General features: G+C 39.1%; 1 protein-coding gene across 16 annotated transcripts in view; it reads right to left on the reverse strand.

The window, feature by feature from the left end:
* The window catches only part of LOC134342716 (nuclear receptor coactivator 3-like), a 225418-nt gene that overhangs the window by 61383 nt on the left and 137737 nt on the right, over nucleotides 1–26298 (reverse strand). For 12 of the 16 annotated variants that reach the window (XM_063041171.1, XM_063041168.1, XM_063041178.1 and 9 more), the window contains 2 exons: nucleotides 20495–20569; nucleotides 715–822 (listed from right to left, as the gene is read on the reverse strand). In XM_063041171.1, coding sequence (XP_062897241.1) covers nucleotides 715–803 — 89 coding nt within the window. In that variant the 5' untranslated portion in view covers nucleotides 804–822; nucleotides 20495–20569. The remainder of the gene's footprint in view (nucleotides 1–714; nucleotides 823–20494; nucleotides 20570–26298) is intronic. The other 4 variants (XM_063041176.1, XM_063041169.1, XM_063041172.1 and 1 more) reach the window with 1 other exon arrangement.

Consider the following 26298-nt stretch of genomic DNA (forward strand, 5'->3'; position numbering starts at 1 on the left):
ACGCACAGGGTGGAAAGGTACGATCGGCGGGAACCTGGTGTGTGTCCGCCCTTGCCTGGGTGCCAGGTTCACTGCAGAAGAGCGATCGTATCTGAAAACGGAGGGGTCACAGTCTGTGACCTCAGAAGACATTACAAAGGGCTCGCCCGAAAGCTGACTGCGAAGAATATCGAAGGTCTGTGTGGAAGCCGTTTGTATATTCATTCGCTTTTGCTCTCTCTCTCCTCCCCCCCCGCCCCCATCCATCGCCACGGCAGTGATTACTGTGAACTGAACGGAACTCAATTGAACTGAACTTTGCGTCACTTTGAAACTGGTCATTTACCCCTAGACGATGATAGAGCTTGATTGATCCTGTTATCCTAATTCTGTGTACATGTGTGTTTATCATTGCTGAACTGTTGCATTTATATCCTTACTATTAGAGTACTGTGTTGCTTATTTCTTTAATAAAACTTTCCTAGTTCCAGTAATCCAGACTCCAACTGAGTGATCCATTTCTGCTGGTTTGGCAACCCAGTTACGGAGTACGTAACACACTGCACAGCTGCATTCTTTGTGGCCCGGAGGTTGGGGACCACTGGGCTACACCACATATTTTCTGTTGGTGTCTTCAAAGAGAGAAACTAAAAATTCAAAGTTCTCATTACACTCATTACATCCCTGTCACTGCCTTTCAACAAAATTAATTTCTAACTTTAGCTCTTCACATACCTTGAACCCTGAGCATCAAAAGAGGAAAGTTTCCGTTTCCTTGAATCAGAATTCACGGGATCCAAAGTGTTTTCTCCAGGTCCACTCATTTTAAACACATATCAGCAACTGTGAAACAGAATTAAATTAGTAAAGACTTATATCAGCTATTATTTCCTCTTCAAAACAGGTCAATGATTTGAAGAATCTTTCTAAATTAACAACTTTTAAAATAAACATTCACACCTTACTATGACAATTCAAATAAACAGCAAGATGGTGTTGGTATCTTGTCTTCCAGCATGATTGATATTAATCAAAAATTAATACCATAGAATCATAACCACAAGGAGTTTCAACTGAAATGTTTGCAGAAAGTTTGCACGTCAATTTCCATTTGTCGTACACATGAATCGCATTTCCTTTCAATTTTAAAATAGTTCATTGACATTAGAAATTACTTACTTTGTTCCAATTGTTAACTCATTTGCATAAACTAATCTGACATGGCATGTGAAATGCCCATGAGTAATCAACTTCATGCTAGAACTAACGATACTTTTCTATGAAGCGTCTCTCTGTGCCTGCGCATGCGTGTGCATGTTTCTCTGTGTGTCTGTGTGTGGTATACATACTTAAGTTAACTACACAGAATTTCTCGGTACCTTTAAATGTCTGAATTCATGGTTAGAGGCTCTTCATAGCATGAAACTACAGTGGAAAGTTCCCTCTCTCCATTTATTCAAGAGTCAATTCTATTCCTAGCAGCTACTTTATACTGTATATTTGACATTGCTGTAATGTCAGAATAACTTCACATCAATAGCAAGTGCTCGTGCATTATTAGAAAATACTAAATAAGAAACCACTGAAGGTAAACAAACCTGTTAAACTGTCATTTTTGTTGTTCCAAGGTTGCCATAAGTCAGAATTAATAGTGTTTGTGAACCACCCATTTACCCAGTGGCTGAAGCATTCTGCAACAATGCAAAAATGCAGCACAGAACACCATCTGCAAAGGTTTAGGTACTGTTCCTTCAGAAGCCATCACAGCTTATCACCTGCTTCTCATTTACAGACTTTCAAAGGAATAAATGCACACATGGTGCTTAAATAGAAATGCTGGGAGTTGAAATTGGCATTAAGACGATTTTGTTTTAGAAGTCTCAAGATCTACTTTCATTTCCAGCAACCACCAAGGTCAGCTGAACAAGTCAATGTCAACTCACTACAAACTACACCAGCACCACATTGAAGAACCATTTCATTTTCTCTCCATTCAAATTGTTCTTTTAATAGACATTAATGCAGATTTTAAAAACTCAACTTAAGGTTAATTTCAGTTCACACCCCCACGTCCACCCCCCAATTTGCTGGAAACTGTTACTTTCCTTCATTTTACTGGGAGGGAACCCAATGATGGTTAAGTAGAACTTCCTGTAAACAAGGGGCGGAAGTTGAAGATTTTCCCCCCATCAGACTGACAGATACATTTAACCAACTGAAACCAAAAGTCAGATTCCATACCCAGCTAACTTAAAATCAATTAACTAGCATTTTTTGACTAATGTCTAAATTTTACTGTTTCATTCATATATAAAAAATTCTTAGAAAAAAATTGCTAATACAGCAAAGGAAAATGATAAATGAGCAATCTTAGGTTTGACTGTGTATGTGATACTATATATAATATTAAAAGATTTAATCCAACTAGACATACAGCTTTACGTTAAAACTGTTAAGTAATAGAGACTACTTTGCAGAGTAGGTTGGAGGTGTACTTGTGTAGCAATAGTTTAAAAAGTAACTCGAGTGTTTATCCAATAAAAGCTTAATAAGTAACAGCATGGAGTTAAGAGGAAAGTTCTTGTACAATAAACCTCCTTCATTTCTTTGAGAATGGTAACATTACATAGACAATACAGCTTATTTTAGCTTTAAAGAAAAATGAAGTCCTACATCAAAGATTATGTGGAATTCAAACACAAAAACATCTGATCAATAGAAAAAGGAATTGGAGAGGTACCTATTTTTAGGCCAGGAGAGAGGTGGTGATGTGGAATACTACAAAGGTCAATGCTTGGACTTTTGATATTTCTTATTTACATAAGTGTCCTGGATGAAGTAATGAATGTAAATGCATCAACTTTGCAAACAGTACAGATGCAAAGTGTGCAATAAGAACTGCAAAAATCATATGTTTTACAGCGGACTTTGAATCTGCTTTGCGGCCAATTAAATGTCAATTTGAATTTTATATAAGTAGTTTTTAAGTATTAGACCGTGGAACAAAAATATGGTCTCTAGTCTATCTGACTGGAGGCCAATGACGAGTGGTGTACTGCAGGGATCAGTGCTGGGTACGTTATTGTTTATCATCTATATTAACAATTTAGATGCTAATGAGATAACTGGATCAGTAAATTTGCAGACGACACCAAGTCTGGGGGCATAGCAGACAGTGAGAAAAGCCATCAAAGCTTTAGCTTCTCCTCCTCAAATCTCAGGGTGAATTTGATCATATTATGATCACTTGCCCCTAAGGGTTCTTTTACCTCAAGGTCTCTAATCAATTCTGGTTCATTGCACAACACCCAATCCAAAATAGCTGATCCTCTAGTGGACTCAACCACAGGCTGCTCTAAAAATAAATGAATCTGAATCTGAACTTACCTGTAGGAGAAATATCAACAAGCTTGAAAGAGTGCAGAGAAAAATTACAAAGCTTTTGCTGGGTCTTGAAGATATGAGTTATAGAGAAAGGTTGAATAGATTAGGACTTTATTTGCTAGAGGGCAGGTGAATGAGCGGCGATCTTATAGAGGTATATAAAACTGTGAGGGATATTGATACAATGAATGCATACAGGCTTTTTCCCCTCAAGTTGGGTCAGATGAGAACTAGAGGTCAAAGACTTAGGGTAAAAGGTGAGGGGAAATGACTTCACACAGAAGATGGTGTGAGTATAGAAGCTGCCACCAGTGGATGTGGGTTCAATTGTAACATTTAGGAGAAGTTTGAGTAAGTTCCTAGATGGAAAGAGTTTAGAGGAATGTGGTCCAGGTGTAGGAAGAAAGGACTATGTAGAAGAAAAGGTTAGCATGGGCCAGCTAGTCTGCTTCTGCTCTGTAGTACTTTATGACTCCGTGAAATAATATTGAGGAAAGCTCCCATCATTTGTCCATGGTTATGTTGAAAAGCAATGAAATAAGAATGCCTGAACATACTTCAAGAGCAATAGAATAAATGAACACGGAAGAAATACTAAAACTTTGTGCATGGTTTATTCAGATTCATCTTTCTGTAACTGCACACTTCAATAGAGGCCTACATCCATTCAAAAGGATGAGAAGAGCAGCAAGAATGATCAAAGAATGAACTTACAAGGAAATATTATCCAAACCTAAGCTGAAACATTTAAAAGTTAAGAGGTAATGTTATGGAAATTAACATATTTAAAATAATCCAGAACACAATGAGACAGTCAAGTTTTAGAAATGAGCACACATTCAAATCAGTGAAATATTCATATGAAACAAATCCTGAAAATTAGACAAGAAGTGACAAATGTCTCACATCGTCTACCAACTGTGAAGGGAATTAGTGGTGTTTAAAAGGTAGTTGTAATGTGCTGATAAGCTGGATAGGTTAACTGAATTTGCACATCCTTGACTTATTATTTTTAAATGTATATTGTTATTATTTGTCACATGTACATTGAAAAGACCATAAGCCATAGGAGCAGAATTGGGCCATTCCATCATGGCTGATTTATTACCCTGCTCAATCCCATTCTCCTGCCTTCTCCCCATGACCTTTGTCACCCTGACTAATCAAGAACCTATCAATCCCTGCTTTAAGTATATCCAATGGCTTTCCCTCCACAGTCTGTGACAATGAATTCCACAGATTCACCACCCACTAACTAAAGAAATTCCTCCTCATCTCTGTTCTAAAGGTATGTCCTTTTATTCTGAGGTATGCCCTCTGGTCCTAGACTATCCATTATAGAAACATCCTCTCCACATTCACTCAATCTAGACCTTTTAATATTTGACAGGTTTCAGTAAGATCCCTCCCTCATTCTTCTATTCACCTGCAAGTACAGGACCAGAGCCATCAAAACACTCCTCAAACATGCATTAGGTAATTTCAGCAAGGATTGGGCTTGGCAGCCCCAAGTCTCTCTATGCTTCTGGTACAAATATACCATGCCTGCAACATATTAACCCTATTTGTACGTCATTAAAATGTGCAAGGAAACTGGAGCACCCAGAGGAAACCCATGTGCTCATGGAGAGAAAGTACAAACCCCTTACAGACAGTGTCACCAAGTGAACCCCCATCTTACAGCAAACACAGTAATAGCATTACGCTAACCGCTACCTGGTAATGTTTTAAATTGTACTGAGCATATAATTTTCATATCCGTACCATAGATAGGTCAAGGTCACCTCCCTCTCTACCATATTTTCAGAGATGGATATCAGAAACCATTCATCAAGACTTGTATAAAACCGTAAGAATTTCAATCAGAAAAACTTGCATTATGTTGAGTTCCTCCAGCATTTTGTGTGTGTTACTTTGTATTATGTTAGTACATGATATGGCAAGCTTCTATACATATGCAGAAGATAAAATATTCCACAAGTGGCCAGAAAAATTATGAATTATCGTGGATCGCTCTGGAGATCTCTACCATTACAGAAGTCAGTTCTCAAGCAACTTGATTGACACCAAGCTATACCAAAACATGGTTAAAAGCACTAGAAACTGCAAAGCCTGTTAGACTAGAAAACATTTCAGTTGTAGTAATATCTATATGCCAAAACAAGCTGAGTCTTCAGTTTAGCTGTCTGAGTACAATGATAACACTGGTATAAATTAGGCAGGAATGTCCGGATCAAAAAAAAAGGACAAATCCAAAACTGGCAAATTAGCACCTAGTGCTTCTATTCTCAATTATCAATGGTACGTAGGAAGATCTTACCAACCATACTATCAAGTACTACTGATCTCAACAATAATTTGCTCTCTCCCATTTCACCAGGTCTACATATCTCCATGCATCACAGCCTTGGAATTCCAGAGATTATGCGAGTTATTTCCATTGATATCAAGACAGCATTTGACCTACTATGACATCAAGGTACCTGGGTAAAACTAAAAAGTATGGGCATTAGGGGAAAAACACTCCAGTGGTCGGAGTCACACCTTACAAAAAAACTAAGATAATTGTGATTTTTGGAAATCAGCTATCCCAGTCTTAGGATACCAGTTCAGAAGCTCTTAGCGGTAAGCAATGGCCTAGGACCAACCATCTTCAACTGCTTCATCAAAAATTTTCCCTCAATCACAAATTTCAGAAGCTGGGGATGTTTGCTGCTGATGAGCGATATTCAATCCGATTAGTAACCCATATCACCATGCTGAAAGGCATGCTAATAGCAAAGAGTTTGCCCTACAGAAGTCGTATAAAATGCCCATGTGCAACAGAAGGCATTTGAACCACCTAACCCTGACATTTAATAACATTACCTTTGCCAAGTCCATCTACAATTAACATACTGGCAATCACTGTTGGCCTGAAACTCAACTGGACTAGCCAATTCAGAACAACAGGAATTATAGTATTGTGAGGCCACCTCATAACACACTTGCCTTCTTTTCACCATTTAGAATGAACAAGTAAGGAATATTGTTAAGATAATGAAGGTCCAATGAAGTTCAACAACATCTAGGACTATCCAACCTGTTTGATTAGCAGTCTACTCAACACATTAGTTGTTCGTTCTCTCTATCAGTGACACAGTTAGTTCTCTCTATCAATGACACACAGTGGCTACAGGATTACTAAAATACCTCCCAGGTTTGTAACTATTACCAGGAAGAAGGGGCATGGAAGCACCTCCATCATTTGATTCCATTCCAAATCGCACATTATCACAATTTAGATCAAGGTTGATAGGCCAAACCTCAAACAGTAATTTATTTGTTTTCCCCATAATTTTGTCTGACCAACTTTGTATCAAAAATGTCCATACATGGCTTTCTGATCTTTACAATATTAAGTTTCCCAGTCTCAAGAAAGCTTAAAATTCAGCTGTACATCGATGCTGGCTATGAATTCTCACTTAAATGCTTTCTTAAATACTGACAAAGACTCTCTTGTCATGCACAGTTCAAAATCTTTCCCTTGTTAATTCCTAACCTGTAACATCTATCACATTAGACAACTCCCAGTTTAACCTGAATTCACCAATCAAATTTTAAGCAATAAATAATTGGTTTAAAAGAAAGTGGTTCCCACACTCTGGGGCCTAAAATAATACAAATGCAATTAGATACATAGTCTCCTATAATAAATCTGAATCTATAATGAATGATTGTCAAGTGTTGATAAGCTATATACTAAGAAACTCACTACAATAGTTAATGTTTGAAGCTTAATTGTGCAATACTGAAGTTCAATAAGGAAATAGTTAGCATAGTAGTAAAAAAATGCAAATTACATGCAGCTATTGCTTGTATTCAGTGATCACAGTTGCTATTTACAATTACGGTCTTCTCACACTAGGAAATACAGTATTTACTTTCCACACTCAGTTCACTTAATTTTTCTGTTGATCAAGCTCCCTACTCTATTTAGGCTGTCATGAGCTCAACTCCCTAGTGAATCAGGCATCATAATTTTTACTGATGTACTGAATCACTGTGCAACGCAACACTAGGATGTGTGTTTTCTGTTCAGAATTCTCCACGTGGCAAGTTCCTATGCCCATCTGTCAATGAGATAAGTTTGGACAACTCCAACGAGGAAGAAAGTGGACAGCAAGTGTCCATGAGTTTCTGCTAATTCACTTTCAATTGGGCAGTTCAAATTATAACACGCCTTAGGCTTCAGTAATGGGGGCCACAGCAACATAATACTTTATAACAAATTAAAGATGATTTACACTTAATTTAAATTACCTAAATTAATTTGGACAGTCTACATTAATATTTCTTTTCTAAAGTCACGTATCTCAACAAGCAGAACACACAAACTCAGCTCAGAATTAAGTATTTCAATATTTTTCCGTACTGCTCTCTAGCATTTGCTACAAAAGTCAGTGATGTACCAACCACAGAAGCAGCAGATTTAGTTTGTGGACTGATGGAGATGTGCATTCTTCAGAAAGTTTTCCCAAGTCTAATATCACCTGAAAGCCTGGATATCAGATTTTCAATGTCTAGAACTAACTTAAAACAAGTCTTGACAATAAAGAACAACTTTTTTTTTAAAACTGAATATTAATAATTAATCAGAAAACTTCAATCTCTGACCCAATGTTTGGATCTAATTCAAGTTTACAGGTAGAACACTATCCTGGCCCTCAATCCTTAATGCAATTCCCAACTGGAAAAACTCTGCATAAGATTTGTATGTTATTTTGTTATAAAGGTACCTAATGAGCTTTTAAAAAGTGCACTGTAGATTTAACTTTTTAGTTCAAAAGTGAAATTAACATAAAAATACAAAATTTTTAACATACGTTCTTTAGATTAGAAACAATAACTATAAATGCAGCAGATGTGAGCTAGCAGCACAGGTGTAAAAGAACAGTGTGGCTCAATAAAAAAACACACTGTTGTACATGAAAACTATTATCTAACTATTATCTTAAAATGCTGCATCAATCAGACTCAATTAATCAGACAGGTCAAAAACCTGTCAAAAGCATTAGGTGCAGATAGCAAGTTATCAGTATACTTAGGTAGAAACATATAGAAAATAGGTGGAGTAGGCTATTCGGCCCTTCGAGCCTGCACCACCATTCAGTATGATCATGGCTGATCATCCAACTCAGAACCCTGTACTTGCCTTCTCTCTATACCCCCTGATCCCTTTAGCCACAAGGGCCATATCTAACTCTCTCTTAAATACAGAAAATGAACTGGCCTCAACTGTTTCCTGTGGCAGAGAATGCCACAGATTCACCACTCTCTGTGTGAAGAAGTTTTTCCTCATCTCGGTCCTAAAAGGCTTCCCCTTTATCCTTAAACTGTGACCCCTCGTTCTGGACTTCCCCAACGTCGGGAACAATCTTCCTGCATCTAGCCTGTCCAACCTCTTTAGAATTTTATACGTTTCAATAAGATCCCCCCCTCAATCTGCTAAATTCCAGTGAGTATAAGCCTAGTCGATAAGTCTTTCATCATATGAAAGTCCTGCCATCCCAGGAATCAATCTGGTGAACCTTCCTTGTATTCCCTTTATGGCAAGAATGTCATTCCTCAGATTAGGGGACCAAAACTGCACACAATACTCCAGGTGCGGTCTCACCAAGGCCTTGTACAACTGCGGTAGCACCTCCCTGCTCCTGTACTCAAATCCTCTTGCTATGAATGCCAGCATACCATTCGCCTTTTTCCCCGCCTGTTGTACCTGCATGCCCACTTTCAATGACTGGTGTATAATAACACCCAGGTCTCGTTGCACCTCCCCTTTTCCTAATCGGCCACCATTCAGATAATAATCTGTTTTCCTGTTTTTGCCACCAAAGTGGATAACCTCACATTTATCCACATTAAATTGCATCTGCCATGAATTTGCCCACTCACCTAACCTATCCAAGTCACCCTGCATCCTCTTAGTATCCTCCTCACAGCTAACACTGCCACCCAGCTTCATGTCATCCACAAACTTGGAGATGCTGCATTTAATTCCCTCATCTAAGTCATTAATATATATTGTAAATAACTGGGGTCCCAGCACTGAGCCTTGCGGTATCCCACTAGTTACTGCCTGCCATTCTGAAAAAGTCCCGTTTATTCCCACTCTTTGCTTCCTGTCTGCCAACCAATTCTCTATCCACATCAATGTCATACCCCCAATACCGTGTGCTTTAAATTTGGACACTAATCTCCTGTGTGGGACCTTGTCAAAAGCCTTTTGAAAATCCAAATATACCACATCCACTGGTTCTCCCCATCTACTCTACTAGTTACATCCTCAAAAAATTCTATGAGATTCGTCAGACATGATTTTCCTTTCACACGTCTATGCTGACTTTGTCCGATGATTTCACTGCTTTCCAAATGTGCTCTTATCACATCTTTGATAACTGACTCTAGCATTTTCCCCAGCACCGATGTCAGGCTAGCCGGTCTATAATTCCCCGGTTTCTCTCTCCTTCCCTTTTTAAAAAGTGGGGTTACATTAACCATCCTCCAATCCTCAGGAACTAGTCCAGAATCTCAAGAGTTTTGAAAAATTATCATTAATGCATCCACTATTTCTTGGGCTACTTCCTTAAGCACTCTGGGATGCAGACCATCTGGCCCTGGGGATTTATCTGCCTTTAATCCCTTCAATTTACCTAACACCACTTCCCTACTAACATGTATTTCCCTCAGTTCCTCCATCTCACTAGACCCTCGGTCCCCTACTATTTCCGGAAGATTATTTATGTCCTCCTTAGTGAAGACAGAACCAAAGTAGTTATTCAATTGGCCTGCCATGTCCTTGTTCCCCATGATCAATTCACCTGTTTCTGACTGTAAGGGACATACATTTGTCTTAACCAATCGTTTTCTTTTCACATTATCTATAAAAGCTTTTACAGTCAGTTTTTATGTTCCCTGCCAGTTTTCTCTCATAATCTTTTTTCCCTTTCCTAATTAAGCCCTTTGTCCTCCTCTGCTGGACTCTGAATTTCTCCCAGTCCTCAGCTATGCTACTTTTTCTGCTTAATTTGTATGCTTCTTCTTCAGAATTGATACTATCCCTAATTTCCCTTGTCAGCCACGGGTGCACTACCTTCCCTGCTTTATTCTTTTGCCAAACTGGGATGAACAACTGTTGTAGTTCATCCATGCGATCTTTAAATGCTTGCCATTGCATATCCACCATCAACCCTTTAAGTATCATTTGCCAGTCTATCTTAGCTAAGTGTCATTAAACTGATAAATAAGAGAGCTCCGGTTCAAGTATATATTTAACACTTGCTCTGCCATGTAAACAGAAATGCCAAATTCCCACACTGTATGTGCTTATACCCCTCATACTCACAAATGAAGAAACTAAATTCTCAAAGACTCACAACAAAAGTAACTGAAACGAACAAAATAATGAGACTGAATTGCAGACCAATAAGGATAAGTTGTCTGAAAGAGGAAGAGAGGGCAAGTGCAACAGAGTTAACAGAGTTAGAACAATTTTTGGACTTGTGGACTTGTACAACTCTGCTCTGTTCCTGCAGCTATTGCTGCCAAGGGGACAGCATAGAAATGAGGAAGGATTAATCAAACACATTTCTTAGAACAAACATGTAATGATGAGCCAAAAATCATCGTCAGTAGGAAATTTAGATTGTATTAAAAACATGAACATAATAAATAAACAAAGGATAATCTATCATGCTTTAAGAAAATTCTGATCACATTTGGTAGGACTATTTCCAAAACCTTAGAGATCTAGATACAGAATTCTGGTAAAATGGGGATAAAGTAGAAAACAGTAGCAGTATCAAGAAAAAAAAACAACAAATTAAAAATAGGGAAGAAAAGATGTGTCCAAGTAAAAGGGATGGTGGGTGGGGATATATTGAAAGGGAAGAGGAAATACAATTAGTGGCAACTTTATTAGGTACACCAGTTCTTTAATGCAAATATCTAATCAGCCAATCACATGCCCAACTCAATGCATAAAAGTATACAGACATGGTCAAGAGGTTCAGTTGTTTGTTCAGACTAAACACCAGAATGGGGAGGAAATGGAACCTGAGTGATTTTGACTATGGAATAATTGCTGGTGCCTGACGGGGTTGTTTGAGCATCTCAAAAATTGCTGATCTGGGATTTGTTCACACAACAGTATCTAGAGTTTACAGAGAACGGTGAGGAAAAACAAAGAAAACAAAACATCCAGTGAGCAGCAGTTCTGTGAGTAAAAATGCCTCGCTAATGAGAACAGAGAAGGATGTCCAGATTGCTTCAAGCTGACAGAAAGGGAACAGTAATTCAAATAGCCACATGTTACAACAGTGACGTACAGAAGAGCATCTCTGAAGGCACAACACTTTGGGCCTTGAAGTGCATGGTCTACAGCAGCAGACAACTATGAACATATACACAGTGGCCTTTTATTAGGTACAGGAGGCACCCAAAAAAGTGGCCGCTGAGTGTATGTTAGGGGAAAAGGAACTAAATGCACAATCAGCCAGAACATGGGCAAACAAAAATAGGTGAATAGTTTAGTAAGTACAAAGACTGATGCAGAAAGTATGATTCATGAACCAGAATGTTCAAAAAATGGCAATAGGGATATGGGTGAGAAATTGGTTTGTGAGCAATAGAAGGATAATATAGGAAATTAGCCTATATGATGGCAAAAAAAATCTGCACAGGTAGCTGGATGAATGAGTTCAGGGAGAAACGTGGTCAATCTTAGAGAGTTAGTGGTAAGAAAGTGACTCAGGAGTTCATGAGAAGTATCTACTTAGGGCAAAGGAAAGAAACTAGGGCGACTTAATGAAGTCACTGCAGACATATTTCGAGGAACAAAGACGCAAAGTGTTATAATATGGGGAATCAACAATATTAGTGATCCAAATCTGATTCAAAAGTCAGGCTGTCCATTATTTTTAGTAATCTTGCACATGACTACTTCTCTAATCACTTTAACTGTAAGTACTTTCAATTTGCTACATGTTGCATAGAACTTCCTTTTACACGCTAAGCTTCAGCTAAAAGTGTAAACACATACCCAACTAAACAAGCTTATCCTTTATAGATTTCATGCAAAATTCACTCTCAAGATTGTTGACCAACATCATCTTCTGGTTTACAGAAAATGAAGGGAATGGGAACAGGTATTATCTTTCTGCTGATGAAATGAGTGACTGCTGTGTAGGATTTCAATGGCAGAATTTACAGCACATTAAACAGTTTCAAAACATTCCACTGATGAAATTTCGGGGCTTCTGTGTTATACTGTTTCATTTTCCTCAGGGAATGGAATAAATGAATCATTTTCTCCAATTCTCAAAAAAAAATCTATAAAGACCTTCTTTAGATTTGGAAAAATACACCATTCCTCCAAGGATAGAAATAAAAAGTTTTACTGCAATTATTGCTTTATTTCATACTACATATGGAAACTAACTGCAACCACAGTCTGCGATTCAACCTCTTAAGCCACTGGAAATTCACTTTTTACTACTCCCTCGTTGAAAAGGCTGGTTCTCAATAACATTTTTCAAACCAGCAAATACAAAATGTTTTTAAACGCAAACAACAGGAATTCTGCAGATGCTGGAAATTCAAGCAACACACATCAAAGTTGCTGGTGAACGCAGCAGGCCAAGCAGCATCTATAGGAAGAGGCGATCCATAGTAAGGATGATTGTGTCACCGAGGAGCAGCGTAAACAGCAGCTGTAGTCAACAATGTGCTCTGTAGACTGAGAGCAATGTTAATACTGGGTTTCAGGAGGAGATCATTCCACAGCTTAATGCACAAGTAGAGGAGAAGTGGATGGCCAAAAGCTCCCTGAGATGACGTTGCTCAACAAGCAACATTCTCTGTTAAGTACTAGTGAAGATGATCATTCCTCTGGTAAGTTTAACCAGAGCCAGGTCCACAACAGAAGACTCAGCTGCACAGAGGATGGGTGGCAGAAGAAAGGAAGAGGCAAGAGAATGAGGAGAGGACATCAGCCAGTGAAACTGACAACCATTTCTACTACCACAGATATAACTCCAGGATGGCACATTGCCTCCTTGGCCTTTTGGGATCAAGGATGTCACTGAGCAGCTGCAGGCAAATATGAGAGGGAAGGGTAAAGAGAGGTTGTAAACAATATTATGAATAGAGGGGCATAAGGTCCTGCAGGCTAAGGATCTAAGAAAAGGGATTAAAAAGTGGGAACTCAGTAGGTAGCAACTTCCAAATTACTAGTGTCATGTGCTAGTCAGTGCAATATAAAAAAAATAGAGGAGTTGAGTGCATAGTTAAAGCAATGGTGCAGGATGGCAATGAATTCCTGAGAAAATGGGACTATTGCACAGGGAAGCTAGACCTTGATAAATCAAAGGAATGTACCTGATGAGGAATGGAATCAATAACCAAGCAGGGGGCTTTGCTGCTGTTCTGTTGGAAAATTTAAGCCAATTTGCCAAGGGGATAAAAGCAGATTCAAAAGGACAAAAAAAAATCTCATCTAGAATAGGGGATAAGGGTTTACATGAAGGGATATAGGAAGGCAAAGAGAAAAGTGAAAGCAATAATTCAAGCAACATTAATAACCACAGAGCAACGAGAAAGGACAGAGCATACAAGCATAACAGTGTAGCAGCAAATAGAATGAGAAGAAAATTACTAACATAAAATGATTGTTTCTTTATCTGAATGTGTACATTTGTAACATGATACGATGAGCCGATGGCCAAAATGGAAATAAGTAGCCAATACAGTGCAAGGCAACCAAAATTGGGAACTGAAATATTGAAGGGTATTTGTCATCTTGGAAGGATAGTCAAAAAAAGAAGTGAAGTAGCTCTGGTCATAAATGACAAGATCACTGCAGCGCATAAGAATGATATTGGTTTACTAGACAACGGGATGACCCACTGGGGCACCCTTTGAGAGAAGGGTAGTGCAGTCTGATGTGATCAGAATGAACATAAAATTTTCCTGAATGCTATTGGTATCGCTTTGCTTTGGAAACTGAAGTAGAAAACCTTAGTATATTAAAGAAGAACGACGCGTAGCAAAGCAAATATAGCTCCTCATTTAACGAAGGACACTTTTGATGGCATCATTTCTGGTTTATCTGCCACCCTCGTGCCTCTCATTGTCATTCTGGAGACATGCAGTTCTTTCATCCCCCATCTCTTCGTCTCTTCTGCTGTTTGTTCTTTGTCTCTGATCCTGGAAACGTGAATTTCTCAGCTCCTTTGTCTCTTCCTCTCTCCTCCTTCTGTGCCCGTTTTTGTCATCCTGGAGACGTGCAGCCCTTTCATCCCATCTCTTCAGCTCTTCTGCTGTTTGTTGTTTGTCTCTGATCCTGGAGACGTGCATGCCTCTCCTTCTCTGTCTCTTCTTCTCTCATCTTTTTTTGTCCTGACTCTTTGATCCTGGAGTCGTGTGGCCCTGGCCTCATCCCATTCTTGTTCTCTCCCTCTCCTTGCCGCTTCCCGACAACATTTCGTGTCATCTCTTGACCATAATGTCCCCCTTCCTTTTTCACGCGGCATAAATAAGCTGACCTTTTTTTTTACCCTAATGCTGGATAGAAGATACGAAGCACTAACACCAAGGGATGCTGATTAATCTTGATGATGTTGTTGGTGCTCTCCTAAATGGACGTGATAGTGGTTTTATGGATGTCTCGAAGTACATAATTACAATAAGATTTAATTATCTCTTATTGATGGGTGGCAGTTTGATCTGTCCCAATCCTGCACATGCTGATGGTGATTAGCAGAATGTGACCCCTCGAAATAGAGCTGCCCTGCCCTTTTGCTCCAGTAGGTGTTGCTGATGAGGCTGGCCGTGCGCATGCTTCGGGCTGTCGCGTCCCAATTTCCATGATGGCCGATCGGGCTTCAGGTGAAAGCAAGCCTGTTGATTTTTGGCAAATAAGCAATTTATACGAATATATAACCTTGAACTTTGCCTGCATTCTGTAAGTTAGCGCATTTTAATTCGATTGAGCCAAAAAAAGAGCCGCTGTAATGCACCGTTTGCGCTAATTGGAGGTCACAAACAGAGCATGAGAGTTTTAGTAGTATATAGATAAATTCAAGATGTAGTCAGTTTGGCTGGAACTAAAAGATAGTAAGCATAACTAGCCACTGCCTAGAATTCTATACCACTTATAATACCTATACCGTGGGAAAGAATAAATCAAAATATTATTGGAACTTGCGAAAAAGATGCTGCAATAAGCATGGGAAATGTTCAACTTAAATGATCGAGCAAATCAAATTAGCATGGGAGGCCTTGAGGGTGTGCATAGGGTGTACTCAGGTAACACAGAGGAACCAAGGATGAAGCAGACCGTTTTAGGTCTTGTATAATGAGGCAGTATTAATCAATGAACTCATAGTAAAGGAAATCTACAGAGAAACTGATCATGGCATGAAGGAATTTCAAATTCAGTTGAAGTAAGAAACTCGGGTTTGAATTTTGTGTCTTAACTTAAAAAAACTTAAATAAAAGATACTTACAATGAAATGAGAATAGAGTTGGCTAAAGAGGACTGAAAAAATAAATTAAAAAATAAAAAGATATTTCAGCAACATCAGACAGTGAATTAAACCAGTGGTCCCCAACCACCGGGCCGCAAAGCATGCGCTACCGGGCCGCGACGAAACGATATGATTTGGCGATACGAGTCAGCTGCACCATTCCTCCTTCCCTGTCACGCCCACTGTTGAGCCATTACACATGTAAGGTCATTACCCGCACGTCATCTGTGTCAGCGCGGGAAGGAGATCAACTCCTCGAGCTTGGAAATGACGGTGCGCTGAAAAGTATGTTTGACATAACATCTCTGACGGCATTCTGGATCAAAGTCAAGGCTAAATATCCTGAGATAGCCATGAAAGTACTGAAAATGTTGCTTTCATTTCCAACATATCTCTGCAATGAATGCAACGAAAACTAAATTGCGGAATAGACTGGACATAAGGAACCCCCTTCGAGTATCGCTGTCCCCCATCACCCTTCGATGGCACTGACTTGTTACAGGAAAACAAGCCCAGGGCTCCCACTGATTCAGCAAAATTTGTGTGTTGCAATGATTTTATATGTTCATATGGGAAAAATATGTCCTGTGTGTTTAATATCCAAACGTTACTTAAAATGTTATGATGCTATTGATTTATAAGTGACTTATATAACCATATAACAATTACAGCACAGAAACAGGACATCTCAGCCCTTCTAGTCCGTGCCGAACGCGGTCCCACATAGTCCCACCGACCTGCACTCAGCCCATAACCCTCCATTCCTTTCCTGTCCTTATAGCTATCCAATTTTTCTTTAAATGATAATATGGAACCTGCCCCTACCACTCCTACTAGAAATTTGTTCAACACTTACTTCAAGCTCCCCTGATAATTGACTTATCACTATATTCATACGAGGAAAATATGTGCTGTGTGCTTAATATTAAATTCGTTAGATAAACCCATTTAGAAACGAAATTGAGTGTATTAGCCACTGATCACTGATATTCCGGTCGTGATTAACACCCCTCCCCCCCCCCGAACAGAATCGCCAAAAACGATTTGCAGGGGAAAAAATCAGTAGGTACACGCATGCGCACTGGTCACTGGTACCCGCACAAGGCTTCACGGTCATTGTAGTCTTTCGCTGGGTAAACACAACGTATTTGACTGCTACTCTCGGCCGTTGGCAACCCTACTCGCCACCACCCCCCCACCCCCGGTCAGCCGGTCCGCAAGAATATTGTCAATATTAAACCGGTCCGCAGTACAAAAGAGGTTGGGGACCCCTGAATTAAACCATCTGCTAACTAGGTAAGGTAGAGCAAGGAGAGCATCAGATTGAAAGGCATGCAAAAGATTGGTGGCAGGCCAGAGGATAGGGAAATTTTCCAATGTCCAGCAAGGATGACTAATAAAAATTACTAGAGGGAGAAGATGGTGGATCAGAGTAAACTAGCCAACACTATTATAATCAGTCAAAATTAGCTCCCCCAAGTACATAAAAAGAAAGAGTAACTAAAGAGAATGTTGGTTCCTTAAGTTACAAACTAAAGGATTAGCAATGGGAAAGAGCAGAAATTCTAAATAATTAGAAAATGTTGGGAACACTCAGCTAGTAGGCAATAAACACTATTTCACTTTCTGTAAATGCTGCCTGACCTGCTGAGTGCTTTCTATATGTTCCGCTTTTATTTCATATTTCAAGCATGTGCAGTCCTTTCAATTTTCATTCTAAACAAATGTCTTGGATCTGTCTTTACACTAATTAATATTGATGGTAAAAACATCCCAATAATAATAGATAATCAAGAGGCAATAAAGAGGAAGGAACTTAAAATAATTCCTATCACTACATAAAAGAAATGAGGCTAAAGGTTGATAAAGTCCCCTGCTTTTAAAGGAAGTGGTACAGAGCTGGAGGTTATTTTTGGCTGTAATCGACCAAAACTCTCTGGATTCTCAAGAGGTCCCAGAACATTGGAAAACTCCAAATATAATGCCACTATTCAAGAAGCAAGGGAGACAGAAAAAGGTACTATGTTAACAGTTACTGCAAAAGTGTGTTTAAGGTTGGGGATATCACTTTAGCACAGAAAACACAGGGTTATGAATTACAGTTTTAGGCATATGCAAGCTGAAACAATTTAAAAAATACTTTGTCAAATCATGATTATAAAGTCAAAAATAAAGTTGGAGAGATGGCAAAGGAGATTATTGAAGAATAATTTGCCCTGGACATCAAAGCAAAACATTAATGCTTTAGTAGCATTTAAACGGAGGTGAGCAATGTTTTCAGATAAAAGCAGCTGATGTTGATAGTGGACAGGATCTACTGTCAGAAGTTCAGCTGAAGGTCAACATAAATGCTGAGTCTGCAACAGATCTGGGAAGGAGATATATAGAGGGAACAGAGTTTCATATGAGGCTAAAGATAACAACTTTGCTCTTCCCATATTTATTTCATTTTGGATCAAAAGTTTCTAATGTGAGCCTTGTTTTTCCTCTCAAAATTGCACACCAATTCCACTCAAATAGTAATACAAATAGAAGTGGGCAAATGCTTCATACAGCAATTTGACCAAGAAAAGCCAATAATCCTGCATGTTAGGGAAGGTTGCCTGTGTAGAAAACCATCTGTATTATGAACCCATGACAAATATTGACAAAATTTGTTTATTTTGTATTTCTTTTTTAGTTATTTTCCCCCTTCACATGAATTCTGTAAAAGGAAACATTTACTCCACATCTCAAACTTTTTGGCAATGGTTTATGAATTCTGTTGAGATAACTTTCTGCTACCCAACTGCTGTAACATAGAAGTACACTGGACTGACATTTACTTCCCTCCTTAAGGTTCAGGAAACTATTGTGCAAGTGTGTGCAAACTTGGAAGTCCTGAATTTCTTACAAGGACTACACTGGCATTTTACTGACCGTACAAGAAGAAGGGCAGGCAAGCACCAACTGCCTAGAATTTGCCAGTTGCAGAAGGCCACAGATCACAGAGACCATAGAGTATATAAGCCAGAGCCTATAACACTACAACTCAAGGTCTGCTTGCTTAGACCTATTTGGGTAAACAAATTAAAAGAGCCATTATGCCCCTCTTGTCATTTCATTGGAAGATAAGAGACTTAGACTAAATGCATCTTTAGCAGTTTGGAAGGATTCATGGATAAGTTTGTTTATTTAATTAAACAGGATAGCATCGTAACAGGACCTTCGGGCAACCCCCAATTATACCCATGTGACCAAATAACCTACTAACGCGCACAAAATGCTGGCCGAACTCAGCAGGTCAGGCAGCATCTCTGACATTCGCAGCCCAAAATGATGACTCTTTGTTCTTTTCTATAGATGCTGCCTGACCCGCTGAGTTCCCTCAGCATTTTGTGTGTGTTACTCTGGATTTCCAGCACCTGCAGGATCTCTCATGTTTATAACATACTAACCCATATATTGTTTGGAATGTACCCAGAGGAAACCCACGCAGCCAGGGGAAGAACGTATAAACTTTTCACAGGCAGTAGTGGAATTGAACCCAAGTCACTGGTGCTGCAATAGTGCTGTTGTAACCACTATGTTACTGTGCATCTGTGTAATTGTGTTCTTGAATTTCAATTACATACCACTTACATCAATCCACCTGAAGGCCAAGGCAGAGTGCAAGGTATCTGAGCCTACCAATGACACAAATATAGGGAGGAGGTCACATTGCAATGAGGATATTTGGACTCTGTGGCAGGATGTAGAAGGTCGACAGTGGCTGAAAACTTCAAAGATGAGTTAGAAGTGCAGAGCTTTGACATTAGGAATTTCATTAACATAAATCAAGACAGACTATTATCAAAATGGAGGGAGACCCCAAAGTGAAGTACAGAATAATTTAAGTGTTCTTGTACATGAATGACAAAATTTATCAAACAGCCACAGCAAGTACTTGAGAAGACAAAAAACACATTGACCCATAACAAATGTCCAGAAACAGGGAGGTGTTATTACAATTGTATGGAGTATTGGCAAGGCCACACTGGTAGTACTATGTAAAGTTTAAATCTCTCTGTTTAGAAAGTGCAAGAAAAGGGAACAGTTGTTTAGAACTGAAATGCATTGGAGCTTCTTCTCACAGGAGATGGCAAATCTCTGGAATTCTTAATCCTGGAGAATTGCTGAGGCTAGATCCTTGAAGGTATTTGAAGAAGAGGTAGATAAATTGTTGGAAGATCAGGGAGAAGATGACTACAGGGAACAGGAACAGCTCAGCCATAATCATGCTCAATGATGGCAAGCGCACAGGCCTAGGTGGCCTACTCCTGCTTTCTTTCTTTATTGAGATACTGCACAGAATAGGCTCTTCTGGCACTTCGAGCCGCGCCGTCCAGCAACCTCTGATTTAACCCTACCCTGATTATGGAGTAACTTACAATGACAAATTAATCTACTAATCAGTACATCTTTGGACTGTACAATTTTCTTGTGTTCAAAATAACTAACTAGCTTCTGAGACTTAAGGAAATATCACTTGTGTTTATGTGAAAGGAAAATACCTCAAAATTGAAGTAGCATAAAACATAACATACCTCAGCTTAATCTGTAAATATCTCGATGATCCTGTAACAACTTCTAATAATGCCTTCAATCATCATGTGGCATTGCTGAAAAGCAGTGAGATTATTTTAAATCTAAAGTAAACAACGAGCAAACACTATGCATTAATATTCCTCTATATTTTGCACATACACCATTGGATCACTTTTTCTTCCAAACCAGGAAAAAAAACCATCCAATATATTGTCATTTGAATGAATGCAGTCCTGTGCAAAAGTCTTAGACACATGTAAAAAAAAATCCTGCAAAGCAAAAATGCTTTCAAAAAGAATGAAAGAAAAAGTTTCTGAATGTCAAAAAATTACTATAAAGACCAGTAAAAAAAAATAAATCAATATCTGGTGTGATTATCCTTTGTTTTAAAACTGCATCAATTCTCTTTGGTACACTGTCATGCAGTTTTATAATAAGATTGGCTAGTAGGTTGTTCCATGCAACTTGGAGAGCTTGTTACAGTACAGTTTTGCAAGTTTTGCTTGCTTCTGGCTCTGCAGGTAATCCCAGACAACCTCGATGATATTGAGATCAGGGCTCTGTGGAGGCCAGACAATCTGAAGCCACATATTTAAAAAAATCTAGGGTATCTAAAACTTTTGCACAGTACTATAAATAAAATTAATCCAACACTTTAATCCCACCCTATATTAGTAGTAATTTATTGTAGATCAAAGTATAGTGCAGTGGCTTGTCACATTTCAGCTTGTCCATTAAAAACCAATGTGATTCATTAATATCCTACAGGAACAAAAATGGTTATCAGACTCTTGACTAGCCTGGTCTATATAAGACCATAAATCTACCCATGTGTTGCCTGTTCACTGCCTACTTAGTTCTGTAGCATTTGAAGGACAATAAAATGTCAGCATTACCAGTGACTTTGACATCCCAAGAACAAATAAGTAAGGAAACAATTTACACAATCATAGGTATTATCCTCAGTGACCACTAACAAGACCTGCAAATCCTGAAAAGATAACTAAGCAAATGGGAATTTTTGGTTAATCAAGTTCTTCTTGAACTCATCTCACTTAGTGCTGTCACGACAGTCGTGCTGTTTGCCCAAGTTATTCACTATTCAAAGAATTACATTTTAAAGTTCTTTGATTTCAGTTGGTCCAATGATAAACATAGAAAGGTACAGCAGAGGAGAGGGCATTTGGCCTACAATATTTCCTCCTCCCGGTTATCATCCATATCCTTCCATTCCCTTTATACTCATTTCTCCACCTAAAAGCCTCAAACTCGACCAAACTGCCTGATTCCATTACTATCCCTGGTAACCCCATTCCAGGCACCTACTACTCGTTGCACAAAAAAAACTTGCCCCTCAGGTCACCTTTAAACTTCCCCCCTCTAAGCTTAAAAGCATGTCCTTTAATGCTTGACATTTCTACTCTGGGAATCAGATTATAACTATCCTAAATATGCCTCTCACAGTGTAAAATAAAAATCACCAGACATCTCCTCAGCTCCTGACACTGAGAACAATCCAAGTTTGTCCAACCTGCCTTTATTGCCCATACCTCTAATCCAGGCATCATGCTGGTTAACCTCTTCACCTTTTTCACAATCCCCACATCCACCCTGTAATGGGCAATAAGTATTGTACACAACACTGGTTATGTTTTATAGCTGCAGCATAACTTTCTTGCTCAACACCCCTACCAAAGGGTAAGCATTCCACTCTATACACCTTCTTTATCATCTTGTAAACCTGTATAGCTACTTTCAGTGAACTATGGACCTAAACCCCTACACCCCAAGATCCTTCTTTACCTCAATGCTATTAAGGGCTCTGCCATTAACCATATGATTTTCTTCTTCTATGACCTTCTAAAGTGCCACATCTCATACTTGCTCAGATTAAATTCCATCTGCCATTCCTATGCCCATATCTGTAACCAATATAATATCCTACTGTAACTTTAATAAACCTTTACACTGTCCACAACTCCACCAATCTTGACGTCAAGTATAAACTTGCTAATCTACCCACCTATGTTTTCATCCATCATTGATATATATCACAAACAATGGGCCCAGCACCAATCTTTGCAGAACACTATTGGTCAGGGACCACCAACTAGACCAACTACCTTCCACCCTTGCTCTCTGTCAATGGACAAGCCAGTTCTGAATCCAAAACTGCAATATATCCTGGATCCCATGCATCTTTATTATCTGAATCAACTGACCATGAAGAACCTTTTCAAATTCCTTACTAGAGTCCATGTGGACAAGACCATCTGCCTTATCCTCATCAAACAACTTCGACACCTCCTCAAAAAAATTTGCTTGTAAGACATGACCTACCTCACACAAAACTATGCTGACGTCACTAAACAGGCTATGCCTTTCCAAAAGTACACAAATCCTATCCCTCAGTACCCTCTCTAATAGATTCCCTACCTACTATCATTGACATATGACTCACTGACCTATAATTACCTGAATTATCACAATTTCCCTTCATGAACAAAGGCACATATGCTACTCTCCGGTCCTCAAAGAACTCACTTATCGCTAATGAGTACACAAAAATTCTTGTCATAGCATTCCCAGCATTCTCTTCATTTGCAATATTCTGGAATAAATGCCATCAGACCCTGGGGAAATTAGCCAATTTAATGCTTTTCAGAAGAACTAGCCTTATGTCCTCTTTAATCTCAAAATGTCTCAATGCAGTAGCATGCATTACTATGTTTTCACCATCTTCCAATTCCTTCTCCTCAGTAAATACCAATACAAAGTACTCATTTAGTACCTCCACCACTTCCTCTGTCTCCAAACTCAACTTCTCTGCTCCACTCTTTTCAGTTTTCCAAAAAAAATTGAAGATAATACTTTAATCTGCTAACAGAAATGTTAACTGAATGTTTCATGTTTTGCAGAAATCATTATTCTCATGCAAGATAGCAGGAATTTTTTTCCAAAATAAATGTAATTGCAAATGGCACTGAAAGTTATAAACCTGTGCATTATGTTTAGTAGGGCTGTGAAGGGTGGGGGGGGGGGGCGGGGGGAAGAGACATCCTTCATGAAAATCAGTTTCCAGAGTCAACATTTCAAATTAGTTATTCCAATGTCAGGATTTTGCAGGGAATTACCAGCACATGAACATGCGAAGCTTGTTGATAACATTTATCTGGCATTTCCTGAAATGCCTCTGAGCTGGATTCTTCATGGAAGTGCTCAAAAATATTCACTATTTTATAGCTTTAACAACCAGTTTAATCTGGGAACATATTTTGACAGCTGTCAATATATTATCATTTTGAAGGGAGGAACATACAAACCCAGTTTACAGAACTTATACCCAGAATTACAATGCTATAAAATTCAGATTTAGATTTATTTATCAGATGTACACGGTACAGCTCCATGGTGGTGTAGTGGTCAGCATGATGCTATCACAGCTTGGGACATTGGGAGTTCAATTCCAGCATTCTCTGTAAAAAGTCTCTGTACTTCTCCCAGTGGAACGTGTTGGTTTTCCCTAGGTGCTCCAGTTTCCTTCCACAGTCCAAAGATGTACCGAAAAGGTTAATTAGTCATTGTGAATTGTCCCATGATTAGATTAGGGCTAAATCTGTGTTGTCGGGGGTTGCTGGAGCGGCGCGGTTCGAAAAGCTGGAAGGGTCTACTCCATGATGTATATCTAAATAAATACATACATACGTCGAAACAAACAGTGAAAAAACATCAAGTGCTAAGGCGTGTAAGTGTCCAATGTTGGAGCTCAGGTGGTGTAGTAGGTTCACAGTTTCCCTGTTCACGCAGAAGTCCTGAACTTGTTAATGCTTGCAGGGAATAAATGTTGGCATTTCATAAGGCCATAAGACATAGGAGCAGAATTTGGCTCGAGTCTGCTCCACCGTTCAATCATAGCTGATCCTTTTTCTCCCTCCTCAACTCCATTTTCCAACCTTCTCCCCGTAACCTTTGATGCCATGTCCAATCAGGAACCTATCAAATCTCTGCCTTTCTCTCTCATACCACTGTAATTTCCATTACTCTACTGAAGTAATGCTACATCAGACTTAACTCTCTCCCCATCAAATTTCAAGTTGAACTCAATCATATTGTGATCACTGCCTCCTAAGGACTCCTTTACCTTAAGATCCCTGATTACATTTGGTTCATTTGGATTAGTAAGTATGCAGATAATACTAAGATAGGTGGTGTCGTGGATGATGAGGTAGGTTTTCAAAACTTGCAGAGAGATTTAGGACAGTTAGAAGAGTGGGCTGAAAGATGGCAGATGGAGTTTAATGCTGAAAAATGTGAGGTATAACATGGTAAATGGTAGGGCATTAAAGAATGCCTTAGAACAGAGGGATCTAGGGATAATGGTGCATAGTTCCCTGAAGATGGAATCTCATGTGGATAGGGTGGTGAAGAAAGCTTTTGGTTTGCTGGCCTTTATTAATCAGAGCTTTGAGTATAGGAGTTGGGATGTAATGTTGAATTTGTATAAGGCATTGGTAAGGCCAAATCTGGAGTATTGTGTACAGTTCTGGTCACCGAATTATAGGGAGGATGTCAATAAAATTGAGAGAGTACAGAGGAGATTTACTAAAATGTTGCCTGGGTTTCATCTCCTAAGTTACAGAGAAAGGTTGAACAAGTTAGGTCTTTAGTCTTTGGAGCATAGAAGGTTGAGGGGAGACTTGATAGAGGTGTTTAAAATTATGAGGGGGATTGATAGAGTTGACGTGGTTAAACTTTTTCCATTGAGAGTGGAGAAGATTCAAACAAGAGGGCATGGGTTGAGAATTAGAGGACAAAAGTTTAAGGGTAACATGAGGGGGAACTTCTTTACTCAGAGAGTGGTAGCTGTGTGGAATGAGCTTCCAGCAGAAGTGGTTGAGGCAGGTTCGATGTTGTTGTTTAAAGTTAAATTGGATAGATATATGGACAGGAAAGGAATGGAGGGTTATGGGCTGAGTGCAGGTCGGTGGGAATAGGATAGGGTAAGAGTTCAGCACGGACTCAAGGGCCGAGGTGGCCTGTTTCCGTACTGTAATTATTATATGGTTATATATTACATAACACCCAATCCAATATAACTGATCCCCTAGTGGGCTCAACGACAAACTGCTCTAAAAAGCCATCTTGTAGACATTCAACAAAATCACTCTATTGAGATCCATTACCAACCTGATTTTCCCCAGTCAACCTGCATGTTGAAATCACCCATGTCTATCATAACATTGGCCTTTTGACACGCCTTTTCTACTTCCTGTTATAATCTGTGGTCCACATCCCATCTACTATTGGGAGGCCTGTATATAACTGCCTTCAGGGTCGGTTTACCCTTGCAGTTTTTGAACTCTACCCACAAGGATTGAATATCTTCCCATCTTTTATCACATTTTTCTACTGATTTGATGCCATTCTTTACCAGCAGAGCCACACCACCCCCTCTGCCTAACTTCCTATCCTCCAATACAACCTTTGGTTTTATCACAGAACCACTGGCTTCCCAGTATGTTCCAGCCTGCGATATCTTGCTTGTATGAAACCAAGATGTACAGACAGAATTAATGAAAATTTGATACAGAAGCAGACTTTGGAATATAAAATACCTGAATGTACTAATTTCAAAGCTAATCAAAAAGGAGAGGTCAACGCTTAGCACAAGGGTTATTAAAATGCTGCACAGGATGGTTAAGTTCCTCCAAGCTCCTGAACAAAATATTCACGATGTGATTGACGGTGTTTTAAAATAGAAAGCTTAAAATCACTCCCAATGTGATCTAGGATCAGTACCTGG

Source organism: Mobula hypostoma, chromosome 2, assembly GCF_963921235.1.
Source record: "Mobula hypostoma chromosome 2, sMobHyp1.1, whole genome shotgun sequence".
NCBI classification, from domain to species: domain Eukaryota; kingdom Metazoa; phylum Chordata; class Chondrichthyes; order Myliobatiformes; family Myliobatidae; genus Mobula; species Mobula hypostoma.